This window comes from Lissotriton vulgaris, chromosome 11 (assembly GCF_964263255.1).
Source record: "Lissotriton vulgaris chromosome 11, aLisVul1.2, whole genome shotgun sequence".
In the NCBI taxonomy this organism is placed as follows: domain Eukaryota; kingdom Metazoa; phylum Chordata; class Amphibia; order Caudata; family Salamandridae; genus Lissotriton; species Lissotriton vulgaris.
This window is the reverse complement of record NC_141699.1, coordinates 124,448,764-124,476,382: the sequence shown is the minus strand read 5'-3', so window position 1 is coordinate 124,476,382 and position 27,619 is coordinate 124,448,764. Positions and strand designations below refer to the sequence as shown.

Sequence of the window (27,619 nt, the reverse complement as noted above, 5' to 3'; positions counted from 1 at the left end):
ATCACGTCTCTGTCAGCATCAAACAAAGGCTTTTCCGTGACCAGGAGATCGTAAATATCCAAAGCATGTCTGCTCAATGATCTAGTATTTAAGAGCAGACAAAGATGCTTCACACTGTCTACCTCCCTGTCAGATATAGTGGCCGGGGCATTGCCTGGCAACCACCCGCAGCCAGAACACCGCCTCTTACCCTTATATCGACCCGGAAAGACTTTGTGACAGGAGCACGCAACCTTTTGCAGGGACCGACGCTCCACCGACGTATATCGAAACATAATGGCGGCTGGAGTAGATATCACAAATAGACTCTGGCGTGACTCCGGCGTCACTACGGCGAGAACGCTGCACGTAAAAAAGGGTCGCTTTATATGCAGGCCAGCGTGTCCCTGTGACAGCTGGTCTGCTAGCACAACTGGCGCCGCCAGGCGTCCAAGAAAACTACCCCCAATATGGCGGCCAAAGTCAGGAGGAACAGGGGAATCCAGGGACCCGCCAAAGCGCGGTGTAAGAAACAATTACAGTGCAAGTGAGGGACGACGATGCAGGCTAAAAATAAGGTACAATGCAACCAAAAAACTAAATCAGATACAAAACGGGATTAATTAAAAAACGCTACTGCGTAAATCGCTGCTATGCGCTAAGATGCGCTGTTAGTATCCCAGGTAGTTGTTAGATGTTGTAGTCTAGTAGACAACAGTAGTAGAAAAACAGTACTTTATTAGAAAAACATTAACAACACAAAAACATCAAACAATGAGTAACAATGCCAGCGGGGAACATCGACTTGTGGATCGAAATATCAGTAGATCGTCCTGGAAATCTCAAAACTCCATATTCAGAGACCTCTGGAACTGGAATTGACCACGCATCACATTCTGCTGCGCCATCAATAAAGTATCTCAGTTTCATTTCCTTATTGAAGACGAGTACACATTTACTATGCGGTCACATGCCTGGATGATAGTTTAATCTTACAGTAGTTTAAAAGCAGCTGAATATCGCAGCTCCACATATCCAACAGATTTTTTTTTTCATTAGTCCTTCAGGGCAGCTTTGACATCGAGTGTCCTGAGACCATCGGCCGAGTTGCAGTCGTGCTAGCATTGAAACGGGGTCTTGATTCTATGATTGAGGATGTCAGAAGTTAAAGTCTGTGATGATTTCTGTGTACCCTCTCTGATCAGATGCAACCAGCTCTGTGCTTCCGAACCCAACGGCACATGGCTGTGAGGCGTTAATGACCACTGCCTCTGGCCTACACTGCGTTCAGCAGGGCTCACAATTCAGATCGAGTGGCGATTGTTTAATTACAGAATCCACTACTACTACGTCTATTGAAATATATACAATATACTTTTAGTACACTTGCTTGAAGAACTTTTTTGTAGATGAGTTATAGGTTTTACTACAATGACCAAATTCTTCTTGGTAGTGGAAATGAACACTGAATAACAGTCTACACTGTGGACAGCAGAGATCGCAATTCGAATTGTTTTGATTTATTTATTGCAGAGTTCTTTTGTAATTTATGTTGTTGTATTGTGTGAAGAGGAAGTGAGAAAAAGTATTCATGGATGTCTGTGTTGACTACTGTCTTCAATTTACACTGCAGACAGCAGTGTTCACAATTCAGATCGAGTCGCTATTGTAGATGACGCAGTCCTGTAGGCAAAAGATATTACTCCAGTGTGCTCTGTCTGCACCCTGCATACGCATCATCGCAGGCTCCGCACATGCTTTTTGTTGCTTCACGTATTACAAACTTGACAGCTCAAGTCAATGCCACATGACTGTAGGCCCTTGCTGACCGCTCTCTCTGGCCTACACTGCAGATAGCAGTGTTCACAATTCAGAGTCGCTATTGCAGATGAAGCAGTCCTGTAGGCAACAGACATTGCTCCTAGTACGGCCCGCCCGCAGCACGCATCGTCGCTGGCTGTGCACATGTTGAATGCTTTTGATGTAGCTAGCTGAGTGCACTAGAACTGATGGACCCTTTATGATACAATCTTTTTGTGTATTATTTCAGATCTACTGCCTGTGTCTCAGTATAGCACAAATTATAGTTCTTTTACAATGGAATATTTTGTGTATTATTTCACATCTACTGTCCCTACCTTAGTGCAGCACAAACTATTGACCCTCTTATTATTGAATCTCTGTGTGTGATGCACAAGTTACTTACCTTCGGTAACGATATATCTGTAAGAAACAGTAGTTAGTATTAGATACCTCACCTTACAATATCCCCAGGCGTCAGACTGGATCCGGAACATTTGGAGTAACAATACACCTGCGCATCGGTAGGCGTCGTCTGCGCATCCGCGTCAGTCGTCAGCGTCGTTGGCACCGGGATGACGTCCTCGGAGTAATTAGACGCCGCCCTCGCGCGCTGACGTCAGTTCTTATACATAGCTTTTCCTGCGCCAGAATCGCAAAGCCATGATAAAAGCCAACACTGGTGCCATGAAACTAGGGCCCTGAAAGGAGATGACCTTAACCCTAGATATCGGTTCGTAGAATGGGGAGGATGGGGGGGGCGGTAAGTAATATAATACTAACTACTGTTTCTCACAGATAAATCGTTCCCGAAGGTAAGTAACTTGTGCATCTGAAAGAAACAGGTTAGAATTAGATTCTTTACCTTAGAATAGATACCCCAGCAATACGAACCCCGGTGGTGGGTCTGCGAACCAATGATCACACCAGAAAGTCCTGGAGAACGGAACGGCCGAAAAAGCCATCTCTCCGGATTTGGCTGTCCAGGCAGTAGTGTCTTGCTAACGTGTGCAGCGAGGCCCACGTAGCTGCCTGACAGATGTCCTGCAAGGAACTCCCCGACCCAGGGCAGTTGTAGCCGCCGTGGCCCGAGTGGAATGGGTCCTCAGCCCAACAGGAGGCTCCTTTTTTACAAAGAGTAGCATACCTTGATGCACAACACGACCCACCGAGAGATGGTCCGCTTGTTCACCGCACAACCTTTTTTAGCGCCCACGTAACCAACAAAGAGTTGGTTATCCACCCGGAACTGGCGTGTGCGATCCAAATAGAATGAGGGCGCACGTTTTGGGTCCAGACGGTGGAGCCTCTCTTCCTCTTTCGAGGGATGCGGAGGCGGAAAGAAGGTGGGCAGAGTGATGGACTGCCCGATGTGGAAGGCTGTGACTACCTTGGGCAGGAAAGAGGGTCGCATCCGCAACACAACTTTGTCCGGATGGACAGAAAGGAAAGGAGGTTTAGAGGAAAGAGCCTGGAGCTCACTCACCCTCCTGGCAGAGGTGATGGCAACCAGGAATGCAGTCTTGAGAGTAAGGAGACAAAGAGGACAGTTATGAAGTGGCTCGAAAGTAGCGCACATCAGGTAAGTCAGAATAAGGTTCAAGTCCCACTGAGGCATCACGAAAGGAACAGGAGGAAACATATGAGTGAAGCCCTTCAAAAACTTATTTACAACTGGGGACTTGAACAAAGAGGGCTGATCAGGGAGCCTTAAGAAGGCGGAAATGGCAGAGAGGTAGCCCTTCAGAGTGCCCAGAGCAGAGCCCTGCTGGGCAAGAGAAAGAAGAAAGAGAACCTCTTAAAGAGGGGCAGAAAGGGGATCCACAGCCTTTGCTGTGCACCATGCCACAAATTTGTTCCACCTGCAGGCGTATACCGATTTTGTCGAGGGACGCCTGGCTGCCAGAATCACATTACAGACTTCAGGAGGCAAGTCAAATGGCCTCAACTACCGCCGCTCAATCTCCACGCATGTAAGTGGACACTGGACAGGTTTGGGTGGAGGACCGTCCCCTGCTGCTGCGACAGAAGGTCCTCCTGAAGAGGCATACGAATCGGGGGATCAACAGACATGCTGAGTAGCTCGGGATACCAATATCTTCGTGCCCAGTCCGGAGCCACAAGGATAACTTGGGCCCGGTCGCGTCTGATCTTCTTCAACACTCTGGGCAGAAGTGGTATAGGCGCAAAGGCGTACAACAGACCGCAGCTCCACTCGAAACGAAAAGTCTCTCCGAGCGAGAGCCGCCTTGGAAATTCCAACACGCAGAACTGATGACATTGCGCGTTCTCTTCTGAGGCGAATAGATCTAACCAAGGCTCTCCCCACTGCTGAAAGAGGCCTTGAGCCACGTCCAAGTTCGGACGCCATTCGTGATCCATCATGCACCGACGGCCGAGTTCGTCCGTCCTGGAGTTCAGGGAACCTGCCAGGTGTTGAACCACCAGGGTCATGCCCTGATGTTCCAGCCACTGCCAGAGGGGCAGAGCCTCCTGGCATAGGGTCCACGACCCCACCCTGCCCTGTTTGTTGCAGTACCACATGGCGGTGGTGTTGTCCGTGAACACCTGCACTACACTCCCCCGGACAGAGGTGAGGAATGCCTTCAGTGCAAGCCGGATCGCCCGCAGCTCCAGAAGGTTGATGTGGAGCCAGGACTCCGCCCGAGACCAGAGGCCTCTGATCTCTGCCTCTCCCATGTGGCCCCCCCAGCCCTGGAGGGATGCGTCTGTCACGACTACGTGCTCCGGTTGGGGTAGGGAGAGGGATCTGCCGCTGACCCAATTGCGGTCCGTGAGCCACCACTGCAACTGTCTTGCAGTACCCTCCGAGATCAAGACATGGTCGGACAAGCTGCCCTGATGCTGGGCCCACTGAAACTTCAGGTCCCACTGCAGAGCCCGCATCTGCCACCTGGCATGATGCACCAGAAGGATGCAAGAGGCCATCAGAGCCAGAAGCCGCAGCGTCAACCTGACCGAGACTCGGGATAACTGCTGAAAGATCGGAATCAGAGCCTGAATATCCTGAACCCGCTGTTCGGGAGGATAAACCCGAAACTGCGCCGAGTCTAGAACCGCTCCGATGAAGAGGAGCTTTTGAGAGGGACACCGGTATGACTTCGGCACATTGATGGAGAACCCCAGCAGGTGCAGGAGGTCGGTCGTAGTCTGGAGGTGGCTGACAACTGTCTGGGGCGAGCCCACCTTCAACAACCGGTCGTCGATGTAGGGGAAGACTGAAACCCCTAACCTGCGCAGATGAGCGGCGACCACCGCGGATGTATGTCGTTACAACGCATAGTTTTACAATGCGTACCTTTACAACGCATTTTTTACACCGCAACATCCATTACAATGCATTCCATTACAACGCATGCCATTACAACAAATTCTTTGAAACTACCTTTACAACGCATTCCCCTATAATGCATACTACATTTACAACGCATACCATTACAACGCATACCACAACATTGCATGTATGGTAAGTATTGGATAGTGTAGGGGTAAAAATTACTATTCTAACTCCAGGGGGTACAACAGTAGGGTAAGTATTGGATAGTGTAGGGGTAAAAAAAACTATTCTAACTCCAGGGGGTGCAACAGTAGGGTAAGTGTTGGATAGTGTAGGTATGCGTTGTAATGGTATGCGTTGTAATGACTGCATTGTAATGTAGTGGTATGCGTTGTAGTGACATGCGTTGTAATGGTTGCGTTGTAATGGCATGCGTTGTAATGGATGTTGCGTTGTAAAAGTTTTGTTGCAAAGGTAGTGCGTTGTAAAAGTTGTGTTGTAAGTGTTGTTTCCTGACCACCGCCATCACTTTCGTGAACACCCATGGGGCGCTGGTATGGCCGAAGGGGAGCACTGTAAACAAAGTGCTTGTGACCTACCGTGGACGGGGAAAATAAGCGTCCAGCAAGTCCAACGCTACCATTCAGTCTCCCGGGTCCAGGGCAGCTAAGACCTGAGCCAAAGTCAGCATCTTGAACTTCTCCTTCCGCAGGTCCAAGATAGGGCGTAGGCCCCCTTTGCCCTTCTTGGGAACCAGAAAGTAGTGGGAGTAACAACCACACCCTACTTCTGGCCCAGGAATGCCCTCGATGGCCCCCTTTGTCAAGAGGGCAGTAACTTCCTCTCGCATAAGATTCAAGTGATCCCCCAACACGCAGTGGTACTGCGGTGGCATGGCTGGAGGGGTCGCCTCGAAGGGGAGGGAGTAGCCCCTTCGGACGATTTGCAGCACCCACCTGTCCGAAGTGATGTTGCGCCAGTGAAGGAGGTGATGGTGAACCCTGCCCCCCACTGGCGTCATGTGGGCCTGAAAACTCGGAATAGGAAGGCTTTGAGGCGGATGCTGCAGGGGTGGATGTTGACTGGCCTCGCCGTTGTCCCCGGGCACTGCCACAGTGGTTACCACTTCCGCCACCGCGCTGGATGTTAGTCTGCGGCCTGTGGCTGGCAGGACGTGTGGGGAGGCCCCTTCCTTGGCCACGAAAGGAGCGAAAGGCAGCAGGTTGCCGTGTCCTTAAGGCGCTCAAGCGCATTGTCTGCCTTGTCGCCAAAGAGGCGACGGCCATCAAACGGCATGTCCATAAGGGTGTTTTGGACATCAGCCGAAAAGTTGGCGGACCTCAGCCCGGCGTGGTGACAAATCGTCACAGTCGTTGCCATCACTCTACCTAGCGAGTCCGTCGTATCCAGTCCACACCGAACAGAAAACCGTGCCGCATCTCGACCCTCCGCAAGGGCTTGGGCGAGTTTAGTCTGGGCCTCCTCCGGACATTGTGGCAGCACGGCCACGACCGTGTCCCACAGAGCGTTGGTATAAAGGCGCAAGAGGCATGCGGCGTTAACTGACCGCAACCCCAAACTCATGGAGGAGAACATTTTATTTCCATACTGTTCGTACCTCTTGGATTCCAGATGGGGGGAGCTGTCGGGAATGCGGTCTGGGAGTTAGAGGCCTGGATGACCAGGCTCTCAGGGGTGGGGTGGGGTGGGTGGACAGGAAGCAAGGGTTGCCCGGAGGGGGGCAGTGGCGTCTGGTCACGTTCCTATCTACACGCGGACCTGTAGCGGGCCTGGACCAGGTGCCTAGAAGAACGTCCGATAAGGCCTCATTAAACAGCAGCAGAGGCTCCGAGGAGCTTGCCTGCGGTTTAAGGACCTCAGTGAGGAGGTTAGTCCTCACGGCCGCAACGGGGAGTTCGATGGATAAGGCCTTTGCCACCCGCGTCAACACCACATTATAGGCAGCCCCCTCCTCCGTAGCCATGGTAGGGGTGGGTGGGGTGGGAGGGGGGGTAGGGGGTGAAGACAAAACCAGTGTCCCGGAGCTATGACTACTCTGGCACCGCGACCGGTCCCTCGACCTCCTTCCAGACCGGGACCTCTAACGGGGCGGGCCGACTGGCGGAGCTCAAAGCGCTTGCGGGACCGCTCCCGCCTAGCCTTCGACGTCAAGGCCCGCCAGTCGGGGCACGACTTGTGGTCGGGCCCCAGGCAATGAAGGCACCTGCAATGGGGGTTGGTAACTAACATCAGTCTACTGCAGTCAACGCAGGGTTTGAACCCGAGCATCCCTACCGGCACTGTCTGAGTCTGTCGACTCGAAAAGCAGATCAAAACATTTTGTCAAAAATTGACAAAAGGGTACCACTTTCTCCGGACCTGCGCTTACTGGCGCGGAAAAATGAAGAACTGACGTCAGCGCGCGAGGGCGACGTCTAAGTACTCTGACGACGTCATCCCGGCACCGACGACGACGGACGCGGAGCCGCAGACGACGCCTACCGATGCGCAGGGGTACTGCTACGCAAAATTTTCCGGATCCAGTCTGACGCCTGAGGATATTCTAAGGTAAGGAATCTAATACTAACCGGTTTCTTTCAGATCCAATGATTACTGTTCTAGTTGATGCTAGCAGCAACAATTCCCTGAGGGCTGGTTTACACTCACCCCACACACACCCAGCACAGACACTGGATATGTGATCCTGGTAATAAAAAGGAGTCGAGCGCACGTGCCCGTACCCACTTCCACTATCTATCTGTGTCCGTGTGTTCATTATTTATACATGATAGTGCCCCTGGGCCGTACAACATTACATTGTGCTGTGGACAGCGTATGCAACCATGTTACCTCTGGCGGGGGGGAAAACTTTGGTTATGTAACTTTTAGGTGCATGGCTATCATAGGTGGAAGGCTAATTCACAGACCATGAATATTGATGAAGATGATGGTTGCATGTTGTGTGTGGTGTAAGATATGTGTACATAGCAAAAAGTTATCAAAAAAGCTCTCTAACCAGAAGAGGTGTGTCTCATCAAATGCTGTAGAGAGAATGACTAAAATGGGTGGCATTCTCCAACCTCTACAATGGGAAATGTTATGAACTAATTAAATGCTTTTGTTTAAGGTCACATGGCAATTGTGCACCCAGCGCGCAAGGAGACCGCACCCGACGTGATTTTGAGAAAATATATTTACCATAATATAAGTTTATTACAGTTAGAAATATATAAATGGTTAAAATATTATATATTATCGCTTACTCTCATATACACTTTAAAGTTATTTAGATATCGTTTTGAGACATTAAAAAAAATGAGGGAATGGCGCACCCGGCGCGACAATTCATCTATGACTTAACACAGGGCCTGGCAGCGTGTGCTCATCGCATATGCAACGCACAGCAGGCGCGACCCCATACGTACATGAAGTAACACGCGGTTTGGTACTGCGTACCCCTTTGCATACCAAAGTAGCTGCTGGCACGAACTCATACGTATATGATGTTACGCGGAATGCGCTGCCACGAACCCGTTGGTTACGAAATGCGCATCGTTTACGAGTTTAGCAATATGGCGGATAGGATTCGCGTGCTGATGGAGCTTGGTACACTACTGGTACGGGACTCTAGTCCCCCCCGCCCCCCCCAAAAAAAGATATACTTTTTTTTAAAGATATAAAACATTACATAATTTCTAAAGAAAAAAAAAAGGATAATAGAGTTCCAAAATATAAAAAAAAACATAGGTTTTATAAATATTAAATTATGAAATTAACATTTAAAAACTTTCGAAATTCACTGAAAAAACCATAGGTTTTACAGACGTTATAGTTAGGAATTAGCATTTAAAAAACCATAACTATAACTCGCACATCCGTAATGCACTACTGATGACGTCACATATTACATCACTCATGACATGGTCAGTGACATCAATGAAGACATCTCAAATGACATCACAGATGACATCCTCCACGTGATAATCTGATGCATATACTGATGCCCTAATATAAACTGTGATACACCCACTCTAAAATACAGACTACTATTTTTGAAATCATACACACAACAATGCCAACTACTACATACCACACACTATTTACTAGGTCTACACACACATCCAGTCACTTATACATGGAGTTACTCCTCAATACAGTACTATAATATGCACTCATAGACCTATACATACAGTCACACTCCGCAACTCATCCATAGAGTTGCTCACACACCTAGTCAGTCATGCAAAGAATCAATCACATACCCATTTACTAATGTATACAGTTATACACACCAACTCAGTTATTTATACACACACCACATCACTTATTTATGCAGATACTAACACATACTTACTGTCTTATACAATCACTAGTACAAGCAGACACTTATTTATACACCCACCCTTCAAATAACTTACTCTCACGTATAGAGTCTAATGTTAATAGGATCATTGAGATCCTCACAGTGGAAGTTGAAGTGACCTTTCAGCAAAACACATTCTAATTTTCATGATAACCCCTTTACTATCCCCTCAGCCCCCTCCATGCTCTACAGGACTTGCTCTCTATTTTTATTTAATGTCCTAGCTACGAATGTAATTTTATAACTCTGTTTTCTCTATGCTTTGTTTTCTTCTCTAATAACTGATGTAACTTTGTAACACTGTTGATCTGTGGAATTTGATATTAGTTTAAACTAATGATTGCTGCTGCCCTATTCCATCCTCTGCTACTCTATTGCTACTTTTTCCTATTGTTTACACCTTGCTCTGCCTCATTTCCGACGTTTTTCTTGTTCAATGCAATCTGCATCTACGCATATGTTACTTGTGTAATATCTCTTATGTCAAGCGCTTGGTTTCCTCCGGGTCTAGCCAACGAGCTCGAAACTAGTTTTTACTTACCACGGAACCCGACTACCTTTGGCCGTTGCACAGTGGAGCTGTCCTTTGCAGCTATAGAGAAGTCTGGCTCTGGTTCACCCCCTCGGCCGTCACCTACCCAGCCGGACTTCGGACATTGTTTTTAACGGTTTTCCACGACACAGTCTGTCTCTCTCTTTGACTGCCTTGTTACTTCTGAGGTACTTTCTCCCTTCTGGTCTGCCTGACTATCTGCTTTCTGTTCCCCTGTGTTTCTCTCCCCCTACCTTCCATTCCCCATAAGATATGTTTCTTTGCTATGCAATGTTCTAATCACTTTTTTATGGTGTAATCTCATGTTTTTCTAATATGCCTATACCTGTAACTGTAAATGAAACTGATGTTTACTATTCCTCATGTAAAGCGCTCTGATACCTACAGGTCTAGCCAGCGATATATAAAACTCAACAAATAAATAAATAATTTAATAATGTAAGGGGCAAAAAGATTCAAACTGTGACATTAAATGCAAATGCTACTTACCAGTATGCATCTGTTCTTGGCATGTAGGGCTGCTGATATTCATATCTGTGCATAGACCGCCACCTAGTGTTGGGTCCGGATGATTGCACATTGTTGTCCTGGAAGAGTCTTCGAAGTATCATGAGATAGGTGGCTCCTCCCCTGGACTACAGTGCGCATGGGCATCGACTCCATCCCCAGATTGTTTTTAGCCATTGGCAGAGATGGAGTGAAGAATGTGAGTGATGACCATGCTATGAGCATATGTGTTTGTATGAATAAATACTGCAGCTGCTACAGGCGCCGGGGAGGAGGGTGGGCGATATGAATGTCAGCAGCCCTACATGCCAAGAACAGATGCATACTGGTAAGTAGCATTTGCAGTTCGAGGCATGTGGGCTGCTGAATTCATATCTGTGCATAGAATACATAGCAGTCCCTCCATTAACGGCGGCCGCCCGTGCCAGCTGCAGCAGTCTGAAAAAGCGTTTTTAGAACAGCCTGACCAACAGCTGCCTGCTGTTTGGAATGCACGTCTACACAGTAGTGCTTAGTGAAAGTATGTGTGGTAGACCATGTGGCTGCTCTACAGATATCTTCTAAGGGAATGTTACCTAGGAAAGCCATAGAGGCCCCTAACTTCCTAGTGGAGTGGGCCCTCGGTGGGATAGTGAGAGTGCGCTTAGCTTTAGCGTAGCAGATCTGAATGCACTTTACTATCCATCTAGCAATCCCCGCTTTGGAGATAGCGTTTCCCTTGTGTTGTGTGGCAAAAGCAACAAAAAGCTGTTTGGTTTTGCGGAAATCTTTAGTCCTGTCCACATAGTACATCAAGGCCCTTTTCACATCAAGGGTGTGGAGCATGCGCTCCGCCAGCGTCTCTGGGTTTTGGAAAAACACCGGCAATTCAATTGTTTGGTTTATGTGAAATTGTGAGACCACTTTGGGTAAGAATTTAGGGTTAGTGCGGAGCACCACCCTGTTAGCATGTACTTGGAAAAATGGTTCTTGGATGGTGAGTGCCTGCAACTCACTAACCCTCCGTAGCGATGTAATTGCTACTAAGAAAGCCACCTTCCAAGTCAGAAACTGAAGCTCACAAGAGTGCAGTGGCTCAAAAGGAGGACCCATCAGCCTTGTAAGAACCACGTTGAGGTTCTATTCCGGAGCTGGTGGAGTCCTTGGTGGAATGACCCTTTTGAGTCCTTCCAGAAAGGCCTTGATAGCAGGGACCTTAAAGAGTGACAGGTGCTGCCTATTCTGGAGGTATGCTGCCATAGCAGACAGGTGAATGCGGATGGAAGAGTACGCTAGATTACATCGATACAGGTGAAAAAGGTAACAGATGATGTTTTGAATGGAAGCATCTAGCGGGTCAATGTCGTGGTTCACACAGTAGATGACAAACCTCTTCCATTTAGCCGCATAACAAGCTCTAGTAGTGGGCTTCCTTGCCTCCCGAATGATGTCCATGCAATCGGGAGGAAGATTGAGGTAGCCAAACTCTAGGACTTCAGGAGCCAGATCGCCAGGTTGAGCTGTTGCGGATCTGGGTGCTGAATGTCGCCATGGCTCTGCGTCAGAAGGCTGGGAGTGAGATGAAGCCTTTGATGCGGTGCCACGGAGAGTTCCAGAAACGTGGTGTACCATGGTTGGCGAGCCCACGTTGGAGCAACCAGGATGAGCGTCATCGAGTGTTGCCTGAGCTTGCGTGCCACCAGCGGTATCAGAGGTGCTGGGGGAAAAGCGTACGCAAATCTGCCTGACCAGTTCATCCACATCGCATTGCCCTGTGATTGGGGGTGTGGGAACCTGGCGGCGAAGCTTTTGCATTTTGCGTTCTCCTTTGTGGCGAACAGGTCTATCTCTGGATGACCCCACATTTGGAAGTACGGTTGGAGTACCGATGGATGTATCTCCCACTCGTGCATCTGATGGCTGTGCCTGCTGAGGAGGTCTGCCATCTGATTGTCCTTGCCCGGGAGGTGCTCTGCCATGAGGAAGATGTTCCTCTGAATGGCCCACTTCCACATGCTCTGAGCCAGATGAGACAGCTGTGGAGAGTGTGTGCCTCCCTGTTTCTGGATGTAGTACATGGCCGTCATGTTGTCCGTCCGGATCAACACGACCTTGTTGCACAGATGTACTTTGAACGCCTTTAAGGCCATGAAGATTGCCATCAGTTCCAACACATTGATGTGCATCTTCCTCTGCTGTAGTGTCCATAGTCCCTGCACAGTGTAATGGAGTACATGCGCTCCCCATCCCTGGAGAGAGGCGTCCGTCGTCAGGATAATCTGTGGGACAGGCTCTTGGAATGGTTGGCCTTTGCAAAGGTTTTGTGGATTCCACCAATGCAGAGAGTTGTATGCCCGACCGCTCACCAACACTAGGTCTGTCAGTTGCCCATGAGCCTGAGTCCACTGACGTGCTAAGCACTCCTGAAGCGGACGCATATGTAGTCTCGCGTGCGGGACAATGGAGATGCAGGAGGCCATCATGCCTATCAACTGCATGAACACCTTCGCTGGAAGCGAGTGTTGGGGTCTGAACCGTTGGATCAGCGCCTGGATACTGGCGATTCTCACTGAATTTGGCTGCGCAGTGGCCGCCAGAGTGTTGATCGTCGCGCCCAGATACTGTCGCACGTGGGCGGGCTGGAGATGGGACTTGGGGTAGTTCAGTGAGAAGCCCAGATCATGCAGGAGATGAATGGTGCGTGACACATGGTCTGCGCACTGTTGTTCCGTCCTTGCCTGAATGAGCCAGTCGTCCAGGTAAGGATAGACGTGGACGTTTTGGCGACGGAGATGCGCCGCCACAGTCGCTAGGCACTTCGTAAATACCCTTGGTGCCGTGGTGACCCCGAACGGCAGGACCTTGAACTGGTAATGCTGGTCTAAGAGCGTGAATCTGAGATACCTCCTGTGGGAAGGATGTAGGGGGATATGAAAATAGGCATCTTTCAGATCCAGTGTAGCCAGAAAATCCCCCTGCTGAAGCAGGGGAAGCACTTGCTGCAACGTGAGCATATGGAAGTGCTCCGAGAGTATGTACCAGTTTAGGGGCCTGAGGTCCAGGATAGGCCTGAGGGATCCGTCCTTCTTGGGAATCAGGAAATAGAGGGAGTAAACCCCTGTTCCCCGCTCTCGCAATGGGACGAGCTCTATTGCCCCTTTTTGCAGCATAACTAGAACTTCCTGCTGCAATAAGGTCAAATGCTCGCCTGACATAGGACGGCTTCTTGGGGGTATGTCTGGTGGAATGGAAGTAAGCTCTAGACAGTACCCGTACTGGATAAGGGACCTCACCCACCTGTCCGTGGTGATGTTCTTCCACGCCGGCAGGAACTGCTGAAGTCTCCCCCCAACCGGTGTTGCATGGTTGGGGGGCAGTGACAAGACGTCACTGCTTGTTGGTGGTGGTGGACCTGGAGCCATTGTTTCCACGTCCCCTGCCTTTGGTATTATTGCCTCTGTAACCGCCTCTACCCTTGTTGTTATACGAGGGCTGGGTGTTACCCTTGTAGTATTGTGCGGACTGGGATGCCTGTCCCCGGGAGGTGCCTTTTGAATTTGAACGGCGAAAGGAACCACCCCGAAACTGCTGACTTTGTAAAGCCCCCATCGACTTTGCAGTTTCGGTATCCTTTTTCATTTTTTCTAGAGAGGCATCCACCTCTGGTCCAAACAGATGGTCAGAGTTAACTGTTTGCCCTAAAATAGTGGTTTGGATGTCGGGCTTGAACCCCGAAATACGAAGCCAGGCATGACGTCTAAGTAACACACTTGTATTGATGGCTCTAGAGGCTGTATCCGCCACGTCTAGAGCACATTTGATGGATGCATTTGTAATGAGTTTACCCTCCTGAATGAGCATCTCTCCTGCCTCCTTGTATTGGTCAGGCAAGTGTTGCAGAATGGCCTCTAATGTGTCATAGTGGGCCCTATCATAACGTGCAAGCAGGGCTTGGGTGTTAGATATTCTCCAGATGTTAGCTGCCTGTGCAGCAATACGTTTGCCCGAGGCCTCAAAGATCTTGGACTCTTTGTCTGGGGGAGGAGCGTCACCAGTAGTTTGAGAATTCGCCCTTTTCCGAGCGTTGGAAACAACCAGGGAGTCCAATGGAAAGTGTCCCTTGATATAGGTGGGATCCGTGGGTGCCGCCTTATATTTCCTGTCGATGCGAGGGTTGACCACCCGCGCCCGGGTGGGCTCTCTGAAAACCTCCGGTGCATGCTTAAGCACCCCCTTAAGCATCGGTAGCGTTTTGACTTGCTTTTCGGCTACCGAGAAGGTGTCGAATAAGAAGTCCGCATCCACGGGGTCTGAGTGCAGTTCGACGTCGTGGTTCGCCGCGGCTCTCTCAATTAAAGCATTGAAGGCCGCCGAGTCCTCTGTCGGGGACGTCTTGGCGGTGAAAAGTTGAGTGTCCTGACCCGACTGCGGGTCATCTGGGTCGCCTCCCCCGGCCCAGGGCACATGCTCCTCCTCCGGATCCGAGTACGCCGGATAGGTGTACTCGGCATCTTCCTCGTCCGCATCGGCCGCGGGGGAATGCGACGGCGAGTGTTCCAAGGCCTGTGGGGACACAGGTTCCACCAGAGCCGAAGAGTCCGCAGAGTACCTTTTATTCTTGAGCGGGATTTTAAAAGGTTCCAACGCCGGCTCCGACGTGATCTTTCGTTTGAGGAGCGACAGTTTCCCGGTGTTGGCGTCGATAATGACCTCACGACGCTCTTCTACCGCAAGCGGCTGGAGCCGAAGCTTCGATACCACCAAGGCAGCTTTCGGCGTTAACACCTCCCCTGAATGTCCGCCCTGTTTCAGCGCGAAGGCCTTCGGCGCCGACTTGGGTGGAAGGACGAAACGAATAGGCGTTTTCTCTTTAGTAGGCTTAGGCGTGAGCGTAGGCACTACAGTGTCCTGAGTGGGAACCACCGTGGTCTTTCGGATCCGCTGTAAGGATTCCTCCACTTTCTTTGTAAGGGTTGCCGAGGGTTTCACCTGCTCGAGCGACCCCTCGTCTTCGAGAGCCTGATCGCCGGTAGGCTTCTTCTTCGGGGCCGACGCCCCATGCCTAGGCGCGTCGTCGCCCTGACGCTTCTTCGAAACCGTCTTCGGGTCTCCGACCCCTTTCGGTGCCGACGCGGTCGCGTCGGAGACCTTCGCCTTTGGCGTCGACCCCGAGGGCTTCGGGTCGGCCATCTTGGCGTGGCTCTTGGAGTCGGCCATTTTGGATTTTTTGGAAGTTGACGCCTCCAGAACCTTCTTCACCAACGCAACTTTTAGTTTCGGTTTCGCATCCGAGGGTGCGTGACCAGTTGGTTTCACTTTTGTTTTCTTCAACAGAAGAGATGGCTTAGAAATGTCCGTGACCGGGCCCGGAGGCGGGGACGTAGGACTGATAGGCAGATCTTGGGTAAGGCCCGAAGGCGATCCCTCGACCTGGGCCGTATGAAGGGGAATAGCCCCTGAGTCCGACTGGGGATGCTCGTCCTCTGAGCTATCTCCCATCGTGGCACAAGCCTGATCGTCGTCCCCTACCTCGTCGGAGACTTCGTCAAGGTCCGCGTCACCCGCGTCGTAGTTTTCCTCTTCGGACGCGGGGCCAGAGTCCGACTCCCGCACGTCGTCTTCTCCCTCGACAGATTCCTGGAAAATGTCATCTGGTGGGGGCGCCGAAGCCGACAATTGAGCCTGGAGCCGATTGGCCCGGCGAATCTTTAAAGTCTTCTTGCTTCGGAACTTCGAACACGCCATGCAGGTGTCTTCGCGGTGATCCGGCGACAAGCAGGTATTGCACACAGGGTGCACGTCGAGGTGCGAATATTTGGAGTGACACAGCGGACACTTTTTGAATGGAGTCCGCTCCATAGCAAAAGTTGTAGTGTAGGCCCGTCCGCGCCGAAGGCACGTGGAAGGGCAGCAAGAGATAGGAGCTGAGAGTCAGAAAGAAACCCGTACGCAACTATACCGACGCCCAGCCTAAAGACCTTTTGGTCTCGAGTAGAAGTTGAACAACTATCGGTTCCGACAGAGGGAACCGAAACACATCCGAACCCAATGGCGGAAAAAAACAATCTGGGGATGGAGTCGATGCCCATGCGCACTGTAGTCCAGGGGAGGAGCCACCTATCTCGTGATACTTCGAAGACTCTTCCAGGACAACTATGTGCAATCATCCGGACCCAACACTAGGTGGCGGTCTATGCACAGATATGAATTCAGCAGCCCACATGCCTCGAACATACTACTTCGACCCAGGATACTCTTTAAATAACTCCAACAAAAACTCAGAATTCAGTTCAATTCCATTTTGTATGATGTGAATCCATAACAGAACATCTGCAGTGGTGTTGGATAATAATGGCCAAACCATGCCACTTGCTGTCGCGCAGTGGTCCTGCGCACTAAAAAATTCCGGATCCAGTCTGACGTCTGAGGAAAATTCTAAGGTAAGGAATCTGCAGCTTTAAGTCTCTATCAGATAAGTAGTTTAAATGTATACTTCTTTTTGATCTTCAAGAGTTTTTGTATATCTCATTTGAAGCTCTTTCACTGTAAATTAGTTTCTGCTGTGCAAGTCACTACACTATAAAACTTAATTTTATCACAGCTCTTTTTTTAAGCCTTGATTTTGCAAAAAGGTTAGTGCTGCGCAAAATTTGAATATAATTGGGAAACAGAGGTTCTGAGGTCGCACTAAATCTGCTGTGTGAGAAGTGATGGCATTCAATACATTGTTAATTTAGACAATATCCCCTAGTTTCTCTGCAGGAATATATATGCCCTAGGATTACCTCTCGCAGTCTTGTCTCCAGTTCCATAAGGCGGCTCTTCTCACTGTGTTCCTGGTGGGTTATCCTCTCTAGCTGCTCTTCCAGTTTTTGGTTCTGAGCCTCCATCTTCCCTGCCTGTGTTTCTAGATAAAATTTCTGCTGCCGTAGCTCTGAAATCATCTCCTCCTGAGCTTTCCTGGAAGAGGAAATCAAACAAGCCGAGATGAGTGACAATGGTAATGTTAACCCAGGAAAGTTTCCAGATAAAGGTTAAAGAGTGGAGGTCAAGCGCCACAAAAAAATTAATTCCTTAGAGAACACAGATTAAAAAATAAGTTATGCCATAGATATTAGCTAGCTATGTATTAAAACATGCTCCTTTAATAGTAGAAACATTTGTTTTTGAAGGCAAATACAATTGCTTGATAACCAAGCATTTCTCTATTTGTTTATTGTAATTTTCAATTTACAATAAACATTATTAACCCCTTCGCTGCCGATGACGAGCTCAGCTCGTCATCAGCCACGGGTGGCGTGTGCTGATGACGAGCTGAGCTCGTCATGTAACGCGGTAAAATGAACAAAGCCGCACAGCGCAAAAATCGCCGCAGCAGCGATGCGGTTAAAATTGATCAATGTAATCACTAAAAACAATACAATAATAATATACTGTATCTAATAAAAAAAAATAAACCAAGACCAGTGGAAAATGGAAATCTGATGGAAAGAAAATAGGTTAAATAAAGAAAGATCTCCCTGGCCAATCACACATATTAATTACAGTTTCAGGTATACTTAATATCACTTTCCTATTAAAAATATAAGAGGACAATGAAGGGGTGGAAATGACTGAAATAAATGTTCCAGTTTTTTGCAAATATTAAGAACATTAAAATGAATCTCCAACTTATATTGCCCTTGACGTTAGAGTGCCATTAACACACATTTAACAAACACACACTAATGAAAACTGAACCAGTCATTAATAGGTGTAGAGAAATATCTGATGTATTCACTGGTAAAATAATATCCAAGCAAACCAAGAATATACATTCGAATTAGGAATACATTAAATAAGTAAATTAAAAGATAGATAAAATAATAATCCAGATAATGAAACCCCTCATGGTTTTAAAGGAATCACCGTACAACTGGAAAATGAATAATCCGCTCCAAGAGACATCTAGAGCCATAAGAGTAGCCATAACAGTTTTTTTTTTCTTTCAACAGGTTTGATAACTAACTGGACAAAATTGAAGAAATCCCCAAAAATGATAGACGTTTATACTCCAACTGTATCCTATAAACCTATACCTTTGGTTCTGGTTTGAAGATGACAACGCAGTGAAGACATATTTACAAGACGCCATAACTCACAAGTTAAACAGAAAGGGGGCATGAAGGTCAGTGGTATCCAAAAACAATTAGTGTAATTGAAAGTGGGAAGTTAATTTCTTCTCATGAAGGCCCAAAGAGCAGTTCAAGTTTTTGCAGCAGACATCATCGTACTGTCAACTTTTCAAAGAAAGCAGAGATTCAGCAGTTCCTCTAAGTCCGCTCTTTAGAGCAGGATAGTAGGCTAAGACAGCTTTCTTTAGCTGTGTACAGCAAGAGCTGAGCCATACCAAGTTATTAAGCGTGCTAGTCATACTCTCGGTAGCAGCGGAGTATACACATTTTGTCTGTCATGACTGTCCAAACACGGGGGCGCCATTAGCCTGTAGGTTGTTTTTAAGGGAGACAACCTTGCTGCCTATTTTCCCGATTCTTTAAGTTGTGACTTTCTCTAAGAATAGATCAAACAGAAAATTGTTAAAGAATGATAGTTATGCCATTGGTACCATGAAGGAGCTAAATCGGTGTTGATGTCAAAGGCATCCTCATTAGTATCAGCCGTTAACAGCCAGGAAAGAAGAAAGTTACTTGCCTGTAACTTTAGTTCTTCAGAATTGGTACCTTTCATCGATTAACATCTTATAAAACCGCCCACCGCCATCAAGTTGCTAGTCTAACAATGGGAAAATGTACAATCATGTGAATCTATAAAATATTCACAGCTGGAAATTGACTTGTTGCAGGCCTTTCATCGGAAAACAAATAAGTTAATACTTGTTTTAGGATAAGAACTTATACTTAAATGATTGGTCAGGCCAAATCATGATATAAAACAGCAGTGTAGGACAAGTTTAGCGGCTGTACATAAACACCAAGAGATCGAACATCAAGGGTAAGAAGTCAAACCAGATAATTATATTTATTGCACCTTTTGACAGTCCTATTTAGTCATTCTAAATTGTGATTGATTTGGTATTGTATATTAATTTGTTTCTCAGAGGTCTAACTGTGTTTTCTATGAAACTCTGGATTTCATTTTTCAGATCTCTGATCTCTCCAATTCCATACATGTATACCTCTTACTCAGTTTAAATATGAAAATAAGTTACTTACCTGTAACTGCAGTTCTCCAGTATTGCTAATTGAATAATTCCCAGTCATCGAAGTAAGAGGCCTACGGTATCACAATAAAGCAGTATGCATCATTACCATAGGCCATAATGGCAATGAAGTCACTTTAATAGCTTATCTATGTCCTTTGTTAAAAAAGGAACAAACAAACTAAAACCATTTAAGTGACAGCACACTGTAGAATACTCCAAACAGAGGCTAAATACATCAAATGTGCAAGCACAAATTGGAATAACATCATCTCGAGCTACAAGGGGAACCTCTCAAGGGAGGCGTGTGGGTTGCATGTGAATCTATGAAAGATACCAATACTGGAGAACTGCAGTTACAGGAACAGTAACTACTTTTCTTCTCCAGTATTGGATCTTTCATTGATGGTGGGTAACAACTTAATGCACATCTATATATCTAAAATGTAGCTATTCTATATATGATGAAAACTATCATGTAGTATACATGTGGGAAGCTGGCTCTGTATATACTATACCAAAGTGAGGTATAGTGTGCGCAGAATCCAGTAGAACCCCAAAGGTAGGCAAAGGTAAAGTTAGATAGCACCTTACTCTCGATTTGTGGTAGTGTGATCGAGCAGTAAGGCTTTATCAGAGGACAGTGTTAAGCATTTGTTGTACACACTCAGTCAGCAAATGGTCTCACACACTCAAAGACTGAACGTCAGACCAATTGTTTTAGTAAATAAATATTCTTTTAGTTATTTTATTTCCTAGAACCAAGCAAGCCTGGCACAGGTAAGTGATAAATATTTTGCAGTAAATATACAGTTGTAATACAGTTTGGATTGTAATTGTATATGCACTTTGTATTGACTTACAGTATTGTTATTGAGAAATGCAAAGCTTTGTAAATACAGTGCATATACTTTGAATGGGCATTTTGGTAAGATTACAGGTAAGTTACTTTTGAGATTACTTTTCTTACACAGAGTAGTATACCTGGATACTACACTGGGACATTTCCTGTAAACAGGTAAGTAAAATCGTTTTTGTTAGCTACTACAATTTTAAAGAATTTCTTTAGGTTTTCCAACTCCACACAGAAACCTTTCATAGAAAAACAGTCAATGTTATCCTATGGAGGAAAATAGAGTTATCGGTTTAAAGGTAAGTACTCTGTTGTGGAGTTGGTATTCTGGTGGCAGACTCAGGGGTCCCCCAGGGTCTTGTTGAACCCTCAGCAGCACTAGGGCGGCCGGGTGCAGAGTGTTGAAGCCCAATGTTATCCAATGGGGATAGGGGGTCTCCAGTTGGTGGCTTCTGACGAGCAGGCCATTGGGTTGTGGGAGCAAAGCTCCTGGACTTAAGCTCAGGGCAAATGGGGGTTTAGGCCAGCACAAAAGATGCACCCTCAGCGGCACTGGGGTGGCCTGGTGCATTGTGCTGTTTTGGCGTCAGAAGCCCTGTAGCTTTCAATGGGGAGTCTCTGGTTTGCAAAAGCACTGCAGGCTCGGGGACGAAAGTCTTCAGGGTGCGACCACCACTTCGAGAGGGGATGTTGGGGGTTGGTTCAGCACCGTCGGTTGGGCCACCCAAGGCCGTGGGGCGTCAGGTGCAGGGGTGCCTTTAAGGGTCCGATCTTCATACCAGCTCCTGGTCACGGTTGGGGGGGCCTTCCAGATTTAGGCTGCAGGCGTCGGCTGTAGGCAAGTCAGGGATCGCATTGTCGGGGAGACCTCCTTGTGGTGTTTGCCCAGTCGAGCTCGGGCCGTGGACAGCAAGTGCATAGTGGGGCATATTCGCTGTTTCCGGCTCGGGCCAGAGGTTGGGGATGAACAAATCTGGTGTTTGCAGGAGACACAGTCTTCGTGGTTGAAGACAGGCAGGTCCTCCGGGTTTTCGAGGTTGCTGGCTGCAGGACACACTGGGATTTCGCAGTAGCAGGTTTGAGGTGGAGACTAGCCGATAGGGCTGGGTCAAGTCAGTGGGTGTCTTCCACTTGTTCGCTACAGCATGGCTTTTCGATCCATCTTCTTTTCTTGTACTTGGTTCTTGTCTGAGAAAGCAAGGTTCAGGGGTGCTCCTAAAAACTAGATTATAGGGTGTTACAGGTAGGTAAAAGGTTGGAACCAATGGGCCCCTTCCCTGGGGTGGGTACACCCCTATTATGTCACCCTCCAGTGGGAGGGGGGCATAAGCTTTTGCCTGGGTCCCCCCATCTCAGAGATGGCGAGGACTAAGAAATGTGCTTCACCTCGTCTCCCTCACCTGAGGGGTGGAGTTGGCAGAGTTGGGCAGAACTCTCTTCCTCACTGGTTTTTCCTGCCGGTTTTCATGCCCAAAATTGGGGTCCGAACTAGTGGGGGCCAGTTGCTGAAAGCGGCAAGTGGCCTGGAAAAGCTCACAAAGGCGGCAAGCCTTTGAAGCTTCCCCTTCGTGGACCCTGCCTATCCTGGGGGGAGGAGGCTTAGCACCTCGTCCCAGGATGTGCATTGTTTCAGGCTCCCCGAGAGCAGCAGGCTCTCGACCCAGGAGTCCAGAAACATGTCTGGTGGTGACAGCTGAAAGCAGCCACTCAGCCAGATCACCAGTGGTAGGTTCGTTTTTAGGCGGCATCTCTAAGATGCCCTCTGTGTGCATTTATTATTAAATACCACACTGGCATCAGTGTGGCTTTAATGTGCTGAGAAGTTTGATACCAAACTTCTCAGTTTTCAGTGTAGCCATTATGGTGCTGAGGAGTTCCCAGCACCATATACCCTTAATGGCAGCACTGCACGTACAATGTGTAAGAATGGACTTAGACACTGTAGGGGTACCGGGCTCATGCACCTGTACCCTCACCACTGGTATAGTGCATCCAGCTAGAGGGATGACTGATCTATACCAGGGCAGTGGGTTGTAGGCACGGCACACAGGGATGTGTGCCATGTCCACTCTTCATTTTGTTCTGCACCAAGACACGCAGCCTGCAAAAGCAGTGTGTTTGCGTAAAGGTACAGGGCCTCTAAGGTTGCTGACCTGTGGCCCGAGATGCCAATTAGGTTTAGGATTCAATGCAGTTTTAGGGAATGAACATATACCCTGGGTACCTGTTTACCAGGAGCCCAGGCACACACAGTTAGCAAAAAGTGGTGGGAACCATGCAGAAAGAGGGAACTTTCTCACAATACAACAACATTATATGAATCTATACATAATTATCAATAAACAACTCCATAAACAGAGGCTCACCTTAAAGGTGATGTAACACCACCTGCCCTATGGCTGCATCACTGTGGTCCGTCGATTCCAGGCAGTAGTGCTGCGTGAATGTGTGGGTGCTCTTCCACGTCTCAGCGCGGCACATCTTTTCCAATGGAACATCTGCAAACAGAGCAGTCAAAATAAACACTGCCCTTGTTGAATGCGCCCTTGCCTTGACTGTGTGATTTGCCAGCTTTCTAATAGCAAAACTGGATGGTGGCAGAAATCCATCTTGCAATGGTTGGTTTTGTGACTGAAGCACCCTGTTGGGATTGACCATAATACACTAAGAGTTGATCAGTTTTCCGTATTTGTGTAGTACGATGTAAATAGAATTTAAGACATCATTTGATGTCCCCAGTATGGAGACACCTTTCAGCTGGTGAAGCCGGATTGAGGAAAACAAGTACGAAGTATAATAGGTTCTTTGAGATGTAATAGAGATTGAACTTTGGGAATGAACCTTGGATTTGATCTTAGAACCACATAATCATCAGTGAAACGTAGAAAAGGCTCCTGTGTTGTGAAAGCCTCCCTTTCCCTGACTTTTCTGCCGAATTCAAAGCCAAAAGTAATGTGACCTTCCATGTAAGAAACTTCAGGTACGCTTTGTGGATGGGTTCGAAGGGGGGTTTCATAAGTTGGGAGAGTACAGGAGAGAAAGTTCTGAAAAATCCCTTCATGAATTGTTTGATGATTCTTGTGGAACAGAGGGAGAGAGTCCAATGAACGTCTGTACTGTGAGATCGCTGCAAGGAGAACCTTGACAGGCGCATGCACTAATCCTGATCTAGCAAGTAATGGGAGATAGGGCAGAATCTGCTCAGGAGATTCTTTCAATTGACGTAGGTTGTTGACACCGAACAGAATACGCTTCCATTTCAACTTGTATGTTTTCTTTGTGGATTCAGCTCTTGCTTTGGGTAGGATAGCCCTACAGTCATGAGTAATGTCTAGGTCTTTGAACTAGTAGAATTCTGGAGCCATGCACACAATTGGAGAAAGGCTGGTTACGGATGTAGAACCTGGCACTGGTTCATGGTCAACAGTGCTGACGCTGCCGTGAATGGGATTACATTCTGACAGCAGGAGGAGCTCCATAAACCAGTGTTGCCTGGGCCACCTGGGAGCAACCAGGATGAGGCGACAATGTTCCATTTTAATTTTGTTGAGAACCTTCAGTGTGAGAGGGAAGGGGGAAAAGCACATGCATATATCCCGGACCATTTGATCAAAAACACATTCCCCCACCACCCTAGGAGCGGGTACCTACTGGCTTAGGACTAGCATTTGGTGTTCTTGTCTGTCGACAAGAGATCCAATGCTGGTTTGCCCCAACGTGAGGATGTCTTGTCCATCCAGTTGCCACTCGTGGCAACTGTCTTTGGTTCTGCTGAGTGTGTCTGCTAAGGTGTTGCTTACTCCGGACATGTTCGGCTCTCTGAGATATTTTATGTGTTGTGAGCCAATTTCACAGACCCTGGGCGACTAGGGAGAGAGTTAATGACCGCTTACCTCCTTGCTTGTTGATATATTGCATGCTGGTAGTATTGTCTGCATGAACCAGCACGGACGAACCAGCTATACTTGGGAAAATGCCTTGCAGGGTGAGAAAGATGGTTTTCGGCTCTAGTCTGTTGATATGCATGGACTGCTAGGGCGCAGACCACTTTCCTTGACTCTGCAGGTGTCCACCCCAGCCTTGCATGGAGGCATTTGTCGTTCTGATGAATTCGGGCATCGTGGAAAAAAGTGAGACTCTAAGAGATGAGAAGTTGAGACCACCACATTACATTTCTATCATTTTTGGGGTGATGATTATGATGTCCTGGAACAACCCTTCTGCTTGGATCCACTGTTTTGGTAACTTCTCTTACAATGGTCTCATTTTCAGGCATGCCAGAGATACTAGATTAATTGCAGAGGACTTGTACAGACTCATTGGAGCAGACTTTCTTCTAGAGAGTCTGACTGCCAGATTTCCTAGTCTTTGTTGTCTGTCTTGAGAAAGATAAGCCTTATTTTGGATTGTATCCAGATGGGATCCTAGTAACATTATGGTTTGTTTTGGAATAGTTGTTGACCTCCGAAAACTGACAGTGAGATTCAGCTTACGACAATGTGAAACAAGTCTTTGTGGATCTGGAGGATGCAACAGTGTTGGAGCTTTTAGCAGCCAATCGTCCACGAAGGGAAAACCAAGTCACCCTAGTGTTTAGAGTGGCTGCTACTGGGGCTAGGCACTTGGTAAAGATGTGAGGCGCACATTTGAGGCTGAATGGGAAGACTCTGAATTGATATTGGGTACCGGCTACAGTGAAGCGAAGATATTTTCAGTGTTTGAGGTGTGTGGGGATGTCAAAATATTCATCCTGCAAGTCCAGAGTTGTCAAAGTCTCCATGGTTTAGGAGATGCAGGATGTCGGCCAGAGTGACCATCCAAAATAATTGCTTGCGTAAGAACTTGTTCAGTTACCTTAGGTCTAGGATGGGCTTCCATTCTCCCATTTTCTTTCTTATAAGGAAACAGCGAACGTAAAAGCCTATACCTTTCTGTGAAAAAGGAACTTTCTAGATTGCTTCCTTTAAAAGCATGCTGAGGGCTTCTTTTCTCAACAAGAGAAGATGAGGTGGTGTGCTCCCCTTGGAGGATTGTTTGGTGGTGTCGGTAAAAATTCCAGAATCTGGTCATGGGTGGCAGTTGACAATATTTCCCCCCACAGGATGGGGAGAAGTGGATGTAGCCGAATCCTGTTCTAGGTCACTGTTTACGCCTTGTCTCATGATCTAAAAGGTGGTCTGTTTTTGTGATCAATAGCGCGTTGTCTATATGTTTCCCAAACATTGTTTCCCCGTCGTAAGCCATATCGAAGATCTTAGTTTGCACTTCCAGCCTAAAGGATGGGGCTTTGAGCCATTTTTAATGTCTCAAACAGCTGCCCCAGCCAGTTGACAAAAGCCTGCGGAGCTGAGGTCTTTTGCACAATCTATAATCGCAGAGAAATTGCACTTACCCTCCTGCAAAATGTTCCTTGCTTCCGCTTTCTTGTAGTCCGGCACTAGGTCATTGAGGCTGCTGATACTGGACCACATCTGCAGTTTGTAGTGAACCAGGATCACCAGAGAGTTGGCCGCTGTAACAGTGATGGCAAACATGGGGTTCGTCACAATTTAAATCCCCTCCTCCCAGATATAGCCTTGGTTGTCCGTAGCGTAGTTCTTAGCCGTTTAGACTACTGCAATGCTCTTTTCTAGGACGCACCTGATTACCTTCTGAATCGCCTGTCAAGGGTGCAGATTGCAACGCTAAACTTGCCTTAAACAGACCTTGGAGGGCCTCTGTATCTTTGGCCTTAAAGGAGCTACACTGGCTGCCAATTAAGCAAAGAATTCAGATTAAATCTCTTTGCCTGGTCTTTAAAGCCTTTCATGGGCTAGGGCCTGTCCACTTGCAAAAGGGATTGAGAAGATATATTCCTAACAGATCTCTTTGATCCGCATCTGATAATTTGTTTTTTGAGCCCAAGTTTAGGAAATGCAGGCAAGGTGGCAGGACTTTTTTGGTCCAAGCAACTAAGCTCTGGAATTCACTGCCTCCCGCCCTAAGAGCTATGACCGACTTGTTAAAGTTTATGAAGGCACTCAAGACCTGGCTTTTTCCAAAGTAACTGTACTGAGTTGTCCCTTTCCTTGGAGTACTGATCTATCTTGTCTCATGGTCCTTTCCTTTTCTTTTCATGTATCGCCTTTAACCGTTTTAGCCAGAACTCCAGTTGATAACAGAGCGCTTTATAAAAACTATAAATAGTCAATGAAGGGGATGGCTCTGACTTCCTTACCTGGTCTTTGAAGTCATAGAGGAAACAGTCTGACTGCTTAACGGAAGCTGGGAGGTGGAATCCGGTCCATTAAATTCTGAAAATCCCTGATGTCCTCTGGGATAGGATCTGAAGTGTGTGGAGGTGCAGGCAATGGAATGGGGATAAGGAAATCATCCCACTCATCCTGTAGAGGTTGAGGTTCTGGGATCTCGCCGCCTTCTCTTTCGTCCTCTGATGAGGAAGAATCCTTCCCATGGTGGCGCCGCTATGTTGGACGGGGGTGTCATCCTGAGCGTGATCGGTGGAGAAATGCGTCTTGGAGTAGCAGGAGAGGCAGGTTTAGGTGGTATTACTGGGAGGTTCAGGGAACATTTTCCTGTAATCGTGCAACATGGTTTGCAAATCTTGAAAGAGCGACATGGGCACCTGTACTTCATCATGCCTGGGTTGTGGATGAGTAAGATATTGATAGTGCTCTACATGAGTCTTTGAGCGAGGGGCATAATTATGGTGATAATATTGTTCTTCTTCCATGTCGTAATCATCCTGGAGTTCTGATGGGCTTTGTGGTGCCCCATAAGGCCCATTGTCGTCTGACTCTTCCAGGTCTAATAGGTGACATGGGGGAAAGAGGTGAAACCTGGCTATGAGAGATTAACTCAGGTCTTAAAGTTGTTATTGTCACCTTTGTAACTTGAATCAGTGGCGATGGTCCAGTCGATGATGTCGTCGTCAAGCTGATCGCCACTGGCAAGGCGTGGACTTTGGAAGGAATCCCATCGTTGGTGTTGTCAACTGCGTTGTCTGCCTTAGCATCAATGTCGATGGTATCTTCATGAATGAAAGGATCTTCGTCGATGGGGTGGGTGTGTCAATGGCTGTTGTCTTT

General features: G+C 47.7%; 1 protein-coding gene across 1 annotated transcript in view; it reads right to left on the bottom strand.

Moving 5' to 3' along the window:
* The window catches only part of CIT (citron rho-interacting serine/threonine kinase), a 1,473,679-nt gene that overhangs the window by 810,558 nt on the left and 635,502 nt on the right, over positions 1 to 27,619 (bottom strand). The window contains exon 22 of the mRNA XM_086942878.1: positions 17,265 to 17,439. Coding sequence (XP_086799004.1) covers positions 17,265 to 17,439 — 175 coding nt within the window. The remainder of the gene's footprint in view (positions 1 to 17,264; positions 17,440 to 27,619) is intronic.